General features: G+C 37.9%; 1 protein-coding gene across 1 annotated transcript in view; it reads right to left on the reverse strand.

The window, feature by feature from the left end:
• Positions 1-12432, reverse strand: part of Ctdspl2 (CTD small phosphatase like 2) — a 54259-nt gene that overhangs the window by 18139 nt on the left and 23688 nt on the right. Inside the window, exons 6-8 of the mRNA XM_021155484.2 lie at positions 7169-7247; positions 4767-4878; positions 79-165 (exon numbers count right to left, since the gene is read on the reverse strand). Coding sequence (XP_021011143.1) covers positions 79-165; positions 4767-4878; positions 7169-7247 — 278 coding nt within the window. The remainder of the gene's footprint in view (positions 1-78; positions 166-4766; positions 4879-7168; positions 7248-12432) is intronic.

Consider the following 12432-nt stretch of genomic DNA (forward strand, 5'->3'; position numbering starts at 1 on the left):
GACACACTGAACATCACAAAAAATTTTTTCTTCACTCAGAATGTTACCTAATAGTTTAAAAATTAGGCTTAAAATTACCTGATAAATGACATCTTGGAAAAGGACTGGAAAAGTGAGTGCTGCATCTTCTAGCTCATTCAGACTGCAGTGCACTAGTGTCTCATCCTTAAAACAAACACAGAGAAAAACAAAACATTAACAGAAATTTCAAACAACAGTTTGATGAAGTATTCATCACTCTTTGTGGAATTTATGTTGTATATGACATAGAAGATTAGGCCAAGATTTCACCTAAAGTCAGTGGTTCTCAAATATACTTTTTAGAGCAATAAACAGCATCAGAGCCCTCCAGAAGTATAGCTCTCTTTGATGATTCCCATTCCATGGGCTGTGATACACTTCTCAGTTACCTCTAAAGCAGATTCAAGTCTGAAAACTACTGGTTTTTGTTAAAGAACATTTGTAACTCCTTGTTAATTTAACTTCTTAGTTTTCTTTTTTCTTTTTTTTTTTTTTTTGGTTTTTCAAGACAGGGTTTCTCTGTGTAGCCCTGGCTGTCCTGGAACTCACTCTGTAGACCAGGCTGGCCTCGAACTCAGTAATCAACTCAGAAATCTGTCTGCCTCTGCCTCCCAAGTGCTGGGATCAAAGGGGTGGGCCACCACCGCCCGGCTACTTCTTAGTTTTCTGAAGACAGTCTCACTCTATGGTCCAGGCGGTCTTCAAATTCATGATTCAGTCCTCTTGTATCACCTGAGTGCTAAGGTTACAGAACCACATGCAACTGCAATCTGCATATACTAATTACATTTCTTTGCAATTAGCTCATGAAAGCTTAGACTTTGTTTTCTCATATAACTCATCTTCAAATTTTTTATGAAAAAGAATCTTAATTTAGGATTAGATGTTACTTATACCTGAGTATATTTCATCAACCAAATACCCAACGAAAACTTATCATATCTGAATATCAGATCCTGATTTCTTACCAAGAACAAGAAAAATAGGAAAGCAGTTCAAGAAAAATGTTAAATCAATACATTTCTTAAAACCTAAATTTTAGAAAGGACAGGGGATACAGGTGAGTTGGAAAAATCAAGCTCTCAAACTGACTCCTAGTACCATATAACCAGGGAAAGTGGCACATGCCCATTATTCTCAGCACTTAGGACGGGAGAGGCAGGAAAACCAAAAGGTCATCCTTGGCTACATAATGAGCCCAAGGATAGCTTAGGCTATCTCAAAAGTAAAATGTGCTGCCAGTAACTATCCTCAAATTTTTCAAAGGGCTTAGTTAAGATCTACTAAAACTGTTGGGTTGTATTGGTACACGCCCTTAATCCTGGCACTGAGCAGGCTACAAAACAGCAACAACAACAAAGATCAATTAAAATGAAAAATGATGCCGGGCGGTGGTGGCGCACACCTTTGATCCCAGCACTTGGGAGGCAGAGGCAGACAGATTTCTGAGTTGATTATCGAGTTCGAGGCCAGCCTGGTCTACAGAGTGAGTTCCAGGACAGCCAGGGGAACAGAGAAACCCTGTCTCGAAAAATTAAAAAAAAAAAAAAGATTGATCATATCTTATAATTCCACACTACTATTTGGGGATTGTTTTGTTTTGTTTTGTTGAGACAGAATTTCTTGGTATAACCCTGGCTGTCCTAGAACTTACTCTGTAGGACAGACTGGCCTCAAGACATCTGCTTACATCTGCCTCCTGAACACCAGAATTAAAGGTGTGTACCACCACCCTTGGATTTATTTATTTATTATTATTTTTTTTTTTAAGATTTATTTATTGATTATATGTAAGTTCACTGTAGCTGTCTTCAGACACACCAGAAGAGGGAGTCAGATCTTGTTACAGATGGTTGTGAGCCACCATGTGGTTGCTGGGATTTGAACTCCAGACCTTCGGAAGAGCAGTCGGGTGCTCTTACCCACTGAGCCATCTCACCAGCCCCGGATTTATTTTTTTTTTAATGTCTCTAAATAAACATGTGGATATGTGGCTATGTGTGAGATATGTATCTGGGGCAATGACAGGGATCAAATCCAAAGCCTTTCACATGCTAAGTAACTTTCCTGCCACCACTGAGCTATATTCCTCAACTTCTTTTTTCTCCCTATACAGTTAGATTGAACTCTCCTTGCCTGAGCCTTCCAACTGCCGTGTAAGTGCTAATACACTTGGCTCCCTGCTTACACTACTAAACCAAAACAAGAAGCCAGGTGTGCACCCAGACACTATTGCATATGCCAGCAAGATTTTGTTGAAAGGACCCTGATATAGCTGTCTCTTGTGAGGCTATGCCAGTGCCTGGCAAATACAGAAGTGGATGCTCACAGTCATCTGTTGGATGGAACACAGGGCCCCCAATGGAGAAGCTAGAGAAAATACCTAAGAAGCTGAAGGGGTCTGCAACCCTATAGGTAGAACAACAATATGAACTAACCAGTACCCCCAGAGCTCATGTCTCTAGCTGCATATGTAGCAGAGGATGGCCTAGTCGGCCATCATTGGGAATAGAAGCCCCTTGGTCTTGCTAACTTTATATACCCCAGTACAGGGGAACACCAGGGCCAAAAGGTGGGAGTGGGTGGGTAGGGGAGCAGGGCGAGGGGAGGGTATAGGGAACTTTCAGGATAGCATTTGAAATGTAAATAAAGAAAATATTTAAGAAACAAAACAGAAAAAAAAAAAAGAGGTCAGGTGTGGTGGTATACAATCTCAAGCACTTGGAAGGCTGAGATAGGAGGACTGCAATAAATTCAAGGTAAGCCTGGTCTATAAAGCAAATGTTAGGCTAACTTGTGCTACACAGCAAGATCTTATCTCAAAATATCATACCCTTAGAATGAAAGTCAAGGTATATAACAAGGTATCTCTCAGTACTTATGAGACTAAAAGAGGAATAATGGTTCAAGGCCCGCAGAGGTTACACAGTGAGCCTGTAACAAAGACAAAATGTGTGTAAATCCATGTCTGTGTGTGTCACATACTTGTAAATATATATATATATATATATATATATATATATAGTGTGTGTGTGTGTGTGTGTGAGAGAGAGAGAGAGAGAATAAAACTGCATTTTCAAAGACTCCTAGCATCTTAGGTTTTTTCTAAACTAAGTCATATTTAATTATATTAATTCTTCACCTACTTTAATAAACGATTCATTCTCAGACACTTCTCTTTTTTTCCCTCTGCATTTAACCTTCACCTCAGAATAAAATATCGACAAATTTCTTTATGTCTAACCCAACTACAAAATCTCTTTAATTTCTTCTTCCATTTCTTTGTCCTGAACTAGTCACAACCAGTTTTACTTTTAATTTTTTCTTTTCTTTACATATATTCTCTAAAAATATTTTAGAATTTTTGTTATTTCTTTTACATCTCTGAATTGTAAAGGCTATGATTATGAAGTATAAAAACATAAATATTGTGCACTAATTAAAAAATGTGCAGGGGAATGGTAACATATGCCTTTTATCTCAGCACTTGGGAGGCCAGCCTGGTTTACAGAGTTTCCAGGACAGCCAGGGACAACACAGTCTCAAAAACCCAACCAACCAAAGAAACAAACAAACAATAAAAAGTTAAAGAACTGGCTTTTCTTTAAGATACTTTTGAGAACTAAATCACATTTCTATTAATGAGATACCAGTAATAAGTGTTAAACAATAAAATGTTTTCCAGCACAATTCATTAGATATATCTTTTGATGATATCAGAAAACTATAAGCAAACAGTAAATGTGGTATTCACACAAATACTAAAATGGGTTAGCAAAACATAAAATATTTAATTCAAAGTTCTTTTCTACCCAATAGTATAAATAAGTTTTTTCAGACAAAAGTCTTTCTAAATTGCCTAGCCTGGGCCCAAACCCTCACAAGCTACTCTGTGTGTCTCGGCCTCTTCCACAATTCAGGCTAAAAGCATATAAAACCTCATTCCAGGTATGCAAAAATTTTTAAGTCACATCAATGAAAAAAAAAAAAATCAAGTCTATTTTAAAAGTTGCTTGGTAATTAAGGATAAAGCTCAGCTGGCAAAGGGTTTAGTATGTAAAAAGCCCTAGCTTTACTCCCTAACACCAGACACAGGCATAGTACTACATGGCCCACCTTAGGTCAAAGTAGCAGGTTCAGAAGTTCAAGATCATCCTAAGCTACAGGGAGAGTTTGAGGCCAGCCCAGGCTAGTTAACTTACTGAAGTCAAATTGTATTTCAGGAAAACAAGATTCTAAAAATAAGAGGAAATCTTAATGCTAGGCATTCCAATACAATCAAATTACAGGGAGATATATTAACTGGAGAGATTCAGTGACTAAGAAAATTTGGTGCTCACAACTACTCAATAACTCCAGGTCCAGGGAGCTGTTTCTATGCAGACAAAATATAATAAACACAACTTTTGTAGGCTTAGGATAAATGTAGTAATAATAACACTTGTCTTGCATAATCAGACCCTGGAATAATACCCAACACCTCAAAATCAAAATCAAATAAACTTAAAAACAAATCACAGGGTCTCAAGAATGTAGAGAAAAAAAAATTCATTTAAATGCAAAAGTAAAAGTCTTATGTATTTTCAAAATGTGCTGGTCTCAAACAAACTGGTCTAATGCTAGGGTACCTAAATAAAACAGTTCAAAATACTCAGAACATATTTACATTAAATATAATGAATGCTTCTTCATTTGAATTTTGAATTTTAGCTCTTATTCTTTATACCTATAAAGATCACACTCACCAGATCTAAGACCAGGGAGAACTCTGGTGTGCTTCTTGTTTTCAAAGGAAGAGCAGGTTTCCTATTTAGCTGTTCTTCTGTCAGAGGCGGAACATGTTTGATGAAATAATAGCTATAAATCAAATTTTAAGAAAATTTCAACATTTCTATGTTTTATACAGAGAAGATAGTATTAAATTCTAAATTTTAATTAGCTTGTCATATGCTTAGCTATAAAGCAACTTTCCTAGAATGTACAAGGCCTTGGGTTCAATCTTCCAAGTACAAAATAAATAAAAGCAGACTTGAGATGGCTAGTCTTCATTGTCTATCCCACTAGATTTATTATTTTGGCACAAAAGGAACTGCTATGCCAGACTGAATTTTAAGCCATAACTAGACTCAAACACATACATCTCCCCAGTAGGAAGAATTAACACATTTTAACCTACAAGTAGTAAAGTTTGTTTATTCCTACAGTGTAGCTGTTCTCAACCTGTGGGTCATAACCCTTTTAGAGTAAAATCACAGGGATTGCAAATCAGATATTCTACATGTCAGATATTTACATTACAATTCATAACAGGAATAGTTATGATTGCAAAATTACAGTTATGAAGTAGTAAAATGAAGATAAATTTATAGTTGGGGTCACTACACCTTGAGGAACTGTATTAAAGGGTCACATCATTAGGAAGGTTGAGAACCACTGCTCAGGACTCAACGAATTCTTAGACAGCATTTTTTGCATGCTGATGGTAGTATTAAAGTTTTCCCTGAAAAAAAAGCCCCCTTTGAAGTACTATACTGTTTCAACCCATTTCCTAGACTGCAGAACACAGACAGATGTAATGCTTTGCTCAGACTCAAACTATCTGTCTAGATCATACTGGCAGCAGACCACCAAACACTACCCACGTGACTTTTTTTCAGTGCATATTTGGCTCTAAGAAGTGCTCTGGAGCTTCTTAAGATATTTCTTTGCATGTCACAATTAAGTTCCTTGATGCTTAGAATAAGGAAGTTCAAAATGACATATTGTTTTTCTTTGCCATTAGCTCACAAGGCACCCACTTAAGAAGTCTTTTCACCTTTCTGATTTATTTCTATTCTTAAGTGACTGCTGAGTACATACTGAGCTACTTAGTAACTTCCTGTGTAGCTGTAAGAGGATCGATGGCAATGATTGTTCTCAACTTGGTTATTGTCAACTTTTGCTGACCAGCCATTACCTCTTCCTCTTTAAGTTCCCATTGCAAAACGTAATTTTCTATTGATGTTATGAGTTTGTGTCATGTTTTACAACACGTTTTAAACTCAGTAAGAAAATGGCTTGAATTTGCTTTTTGTTTTTTATCACCTCTATAATATAAACTAAACATCAAAGGCTGGACATAGTGGCTCAGATCTTTGATCCCCCCAGCACTTGTTAATTTGAAGCCAACCTGGTTTACATTTTGAGTTCCAGGTCAGCCAGAGCTACATAGTGAGACCCTATCTAAAAATAAACAAAACGCATATATTAAGCAATAAGTCATTACCAAAAGAAAAAGATGTAACAACTGTCACTAAAATGATGTCCTCATTTGATTTTAGTATTTATTTAAGTATTTCAGTACCAAAAGATGTATTCCGACAATGCTAAGGCTGTTATTACTTTTGCAATAATCTAACACCTATAAGACTAAAATCCTCTGTGTGTCTTAAGGGTCTTTCCAAAGAGATTTAACAAACCATGGACCAGGGTCCTGACTGAATAAAAAAGACGAAAGCTAGCAACAGAGACCATTCACTTCTCTCTGCTTTCTGACTGAGTACACTGTAACCAGCAGCCTCAGACCCCGCCTGGTACAACTAGAATGGTCTCACTGTCGCAGCCCCACTATGCTGGACTGCATCCTCAAGATGTGAACCAAAAACTCTCCCTAAGGTATTTTGTCACAGCAATGAAGCCATGAATAATTCAACACTTAACCCAGTAAACTAATTTAGAAAACATGTAAGAAAGTACAAAGATTAGTGTCTAAAAAAACTCACTAAGTACTAATACCCACAGCTCAAGATCACAAGCTCTTTGTGAAACAGATGCCTCTATTCATGAGATTATCTCTTTTATGTTGAAATATCCTATTAAAAATGCATCTAATATACCTAGATTAGCAAACATAGTATTAAGAAAATATAAAGCTTAAGTTAAACAATGCAGAGTATTGGTTAGCCCTTAGGAGTGCCAGATGAATGAGAGATGGAGTTCAATGTTCAACATCATGAGAGAGTATCTTGTTATGTGCTGCTGACTTGAGAAAAAGTTGAAACTCAATATCCAAACTAAGATTTTCTACTAAACAAATAACATTTCCAGTTTTATCATGAAACTGAAAATTGTTCAAGAAAGAAAACGTGATAACCAGGAAACAACTCACGGGTCAAATACTTCCCAGTCCTCTTCATAGGTGGCCTCTGCATGGGCTGACGAGTATCCACTCTCTGGAGTCACTGGTGCTATTTAGGAAGAAGAAAAGATTACTTTCACTCTTCTGTCACAAAAAACACATTTTTATTATTCCTACAAGGAGCTTCCTGTATTTTAGATTAACCACATAAATAATTCATAAAGATCACTTAAAAGCAAATTTAAGAAAATAAACAACTCTACACTCAAAGAAAATTACTGCTATCAACATGCCAAACTACATGGCTAAGTAGAATTAAGATGTCTATGAACTAAGAGGAAATCTACTATTATTTGAAGATAATGTTCAGCAATAAAAACAACAGCAAAAACAAAAAAACCCAAATAGTGTATTTGTTAGTTTTTTATTAACAAGACCTAGAGTCCTTTTAGAAGAGGGAACCTTAATCAAGAAAATGACTATCAGACTGGCCCACAGGAAAGTCTGCGGGGAACTTTTTTGTTTTGTTTTGTTTTTTAGAACCCAGAAATCTGCCCACCTCTGCCTCCCAAGTGCTGGGATTAAAGGCGTGTGCCACCACCGCCCGGCTCTGTAGGGACTTTCTTTTTTTTTTTTTTTTTTTTTTTTTAAGATTTATTTATTTATTATATGTAAGTACACTGTAGCTGTCTTCAGACACTCCAGAAGAGGGCACCAGATCTCGTTACGGATGGTTGTGAGCCACCATGTGGTTGCTGGGATTTGAACTCTGGACCTTCGGAAGAGCAGTCGGGTGCTCTTACCCACTGAGCCATCTCACCAGCCCTGTAGGGACTTTCTTAATTGTTGGTGTACAAGTGTCTATCCAATGATGGGTGGTGCCACTCTTGAGAAAGTGGTTGCTGGGCAGTGGTGGCACACGCCTTTAATCCCAGCACTTTGGAGGCAGAGGTAGGAGGATTTCTAAATTCGAGGCTAACCTGGTCTACAGAGTGAGCTCCAGGACAGCCAGGGCTACACAGAGAAACCCTGTCTCAAAAAAAAAAAAAAAAAAAAAAAAAAAAACTGTTTTGGGGGCTGACGAGATGGCTCACCAGGTAAGAGCACTTGACTGTTCTTTCAAAGGTCCTGAGTTCAAATCTCAGCAACCACATGGTGGCTCACAACCATCCGTAATGACATCTGATGCCCTCTAATGGTGTGACTGAAGACAGCTACAGTATACTTTGTATAATAATAAATCTTTGGGACAAAGATTTCTGAGTTCAAGGCCAGCATGGTCTACAGAGTCAGTTTCAGGACAGCCAGCCCTACACAGAGAAACCCTGTCTCAAGGGGAGAAAAAAAAAAAAAAAAAAGCAAGCCAGAGCAATCAATTTCTAATTTGACAGTGCTTACATGTAGTCAATAAGTAGATGCTGATGACAAACCAAATACAGTTATAAAATCTAAGACTCACAAGTATTCCTTAAGTAGTCCACTAATCCTGAACAGAGATGCAACTTGAGCGCTATGTTAAGTAAAATGAGCCAGATAAAAAGAGCACATAAGCTCACTATGTGGCTGTTAGGAGAGAGGCTGATCACCAGGCAGTTTCAAGCTTTTGTACCAGGACAGTAGATACAAAAATGTACTTTATGTATCAAAGAGCCGGGGGGGGGGGGGGGGAGGGGAGGAGATATCTATCTCCTTTTTAGCTTAATTTAAGTATTTTTTAAATGTACATGTCAATAAATCACATAGCACATACCTCCCCTCCCTATTCGTGTCAGTATATAGATAGAAAGTTACTACCTTGGTTTTTTTTTTTTGAGATGTCTCAATAGGTAGACCAGATCAGCTTAGAACTCAGTATGCAGCTTGGGGTAGCCTCAAATTGCTAATTTTCTTGCTTCAGCTTCCCGAGTGCTCCAATTATAGGAATGCTCTACCATTCTTGGCTTTTCTTTCTTGCTTAAATTTGTTTTATTTTATATATATGATAGCTTTGTCCGCATGTATGTATGTGCACCGTGTGAATGACTGGGGCAAATGGTGTTTGATCCCCTAGAACTGGAGCTACAAATGTTGCAAACCTGAACCCAGGGTCCTCTACAAGAGAAGCAAGTGTCCCTAATAACCATCACTGAGTCATCTCTTTGGGCCCTAATAGCTCTTAGTGTGTAAGTCTTCCTGTTGGTCTTAGCTCTGGTTAGGATTTCAAGTATTCGTTTTGGCATAGTCTACTTTTCACCTGATCTCCCCCTATTCCCCCTTTATATATGTATTTTAAGCATAAAATAAAGGCAGTCAAGTCCTGGGGGGAGGAGGTTGGGATGGGGAAGACACATGTACTTTTTCTGATCTCACTAAATCTGAGAGAAGGAAAGTAACTGGAGAGGAGAAGGAAGCAAAGCATGAGGAAGAACAGAGCACACAGGAAAGGAAACCTAAGCACAAGAACGAGCCCAGGAAAACACCTACATTTGTCCAGAATTTCAAGTTTTTTTTTTTTTTTTTTTTTTTTTTTAGTGATTGTAAAAAGTTGAGAGGCTTGGAAGCTAAGAGATAGCTCAGAGCTCAGCAGTTAACAGCACTTGCTACTCCTACAAAGGACCTGGAGTCAATTTGCAGCTTCCATGTGGTGGTTTATGACTGTCTGTAACGCCAGCTCCAAAGGGTTTGATGCCCTTCTGGCCTTTGCAGGAACCAGTGCAAAGACACATGCAGGTAAAACACAAATATACATAAAACAAAACAAAAATAATGAAAATGGTTTATAAGGTGGGTGTAGCAATCATTGCTTTAAAAAACTTTGCCACAGCCGGGCGTGGTGGTGCACGCCTTTAATCCCAGTACTCGGGAGGCAGAGGCAGGCGGATTTCAGAGTTCGAGGCCAGCCTGGTATACATACAAAGTGAGTGCCAGGACAGCCAGGGCTAGACAGAGAAACCCTGTCTCGAAAAACCAAAAAAAACTTTGCCACTTCAAAGTAATCCAGAAACAATTCTATATTCCTCAGGCTCAAGTCCGGACAATTCAGAAACAGTAGTACATGGATTTCTGTAAGTTTGAGGCCAGCCTGGTTTACAGAGCGAGTTCCAGGATATCAGGGCTACACAGAGAAACCCTGTCTTAAAACCACATCCCCCAAAAAACTTTACAATAAGTGATAAAAAGCAGCATTTTTATCATTCCTAATTATCTTTTTATTAACATTACTGACTTATCTGCTTATTTATTAAATACTTTATTTTGATTTTGAAACGAAGTCTCTCTGTGGCCCTGGAACTCACTATGCAGGTCAGACTGACCCTGACCCCACAATGGAGATCCATATGCCTCAGCCTCCTAGAAGAAATGAATGTCACCTTCTGTCAGTCTTTTCATATCGTTCCAAAATACCACAATGTGCATTCGCTACATTATCATAAATTTTCTGTATAAAAACAGCTCATAATGGCTCTTTAGTTCAATCATAGAAAGTTCATGGTCAAGGAGCCTATTTTAATCATCTGTGTCAAATGTTCCCATCACACAAAAATCACTGTAGCTAGGGGTAGTAACAAGAGCAGGAAGCTGAGGCAGGAAGATTTTATGTTTTAAGCCTAGCCTTAGGCTAAGCATGAAGGTTCAAGCCTTTGATCCCAGCACTCAAGAGACAAAGTTAGAGGCCAGCCTGGTCTATAGAAACAGTTTCAGAATAGCCAGGACTACACAAAGAAACCATGTCTCAAAAACATAACATTAAAAAAAAAATTCAAAAAATGGAAAGAGGACTGGTGAGATGGCTCAGCAGTTAAGAGCACTGATTGCTCTTCCAGAGGTCCTGAGTTCAAGTCCCAGCAACCACATGGTGGCTCACAACCATCCGTAAGGAGATCTGACTCCCTCTTCTAGTGTGTCTGTAGACAGCTGCAGTGTACTTACATATAATAAATAAATAAATCTCTTTTAAAAATGGAAAAAAAAAGTAACCAGCATTTTAAAAAAAGAAAGAAAAAAAAAAGCCACAAACAAGTCATTTTCACATATTACCATAAAGAACTACCCACAATTTTTAATTTTACTCTTTTGAGAGGGTGTCTCTATGTAGCCCTGGCTGGCATGAAGCTGGCTATGAAGAACAGGCTAGCTTCAGATTCAAAGGTTCTGTCTCCTTATCTTGCTTCTGTTCCCAATATTAGTGATTCATTTGTTAATCTCAATAATTAAAAACAATCTAGATAATCTCAATAATCTTAATTAAAATTTGGGGCATGTTACTTTTAGTTAATTAATTTAAAGCATATCTTTCCTCTATTTTCTGTTTCTTTTATTTCATACTAGTACTACTAGGTTATACTTTACAAAACTTTCTTAATTTTACTTATTTTATTTGATACTTAGTAATGGGGCTGGAACACATGGCATCATCACGTTAACTAACAAGGCCCTCTAACAAGCCAAGTGCTCAGTCCCACACTTCTTTTTAAACATCTGAACACAGAAAGACATGGTAGCACACGCCTTTAATTCCAACACCCAGGAGGCAGAGGTAAGCGGATCTTCTGAGTTTGAAGACAGCTTGATCTACATAATGAAAATGGACAAACACAATCAGATCTTGTATTTTTTATGATCATGTACCACAGTAATTAGAAGTAATAAATTCAGATCTTGCACCCACATTTCAATGTCAACTACTGCAGGAATGTAACAGTTAAGTTAGAACTTCATAAAGACCTAAGAGTAAGCTGCAGGTGGGCATGGTGGTGGTGCACGCCTTTAATCTCAGCACTTAGGAGGCAGAAGCAGGCGGATTTCTGTGTACTCAAGTCCAGCCTGGTCTACAAAGTGAGTTCCAGGACAGCCAAAGCTATACAGAGAAACCCTGTCTCAAAAAACAAAAAACAAAACAAAACAAAAAAAGCAAACTGCAAAGCTTGGGATAGTGGAAGAATCTCTTCTGGACAAGGGGCTCTCCACTTAAGAATCAAACTATTTATTCTAAAGGTATGAGACTACCTCTCTTTACAGCCACTTTAGTCTTCTTTTCTTTTTTCTTTTCCTGGTGTTTGTTTGTTTGTTTGTTTGTTTCAAGACAGGGTTTCTCTGTATAGCCCTGGCTGTCCTGGAACTCACTTTGTAGACCAGGCTGGCCTCGAACTCAGAAATCCACCTGCCTCTGCCACTTTAGTCTTAAAGGTCTAAGCTATTGCATATGATGACAGGATTCAGGGACAAATCTTATTCAGTCTTCTTTTTAACTTCAAGTATGAAAAACTATCAATCTAGCCATTTAAAAAATATTTAATATTGTGTTTTTATAACCA

Source organism: Mus caroli, unplaced genomic scaffold, assembly GCF_978045245.1.
Source record: "Mus caroli unplaced genomic scaffold, Mus_caroli_1 scaffold_2, whole genome shotgun sequence".
NCBI classification, from domain to species: domain Eukaryota; kingdom Metazoa; phylum Chordata; class Mammalia; order Rodentia; family Muridae; genus Mus; species Mus caroli.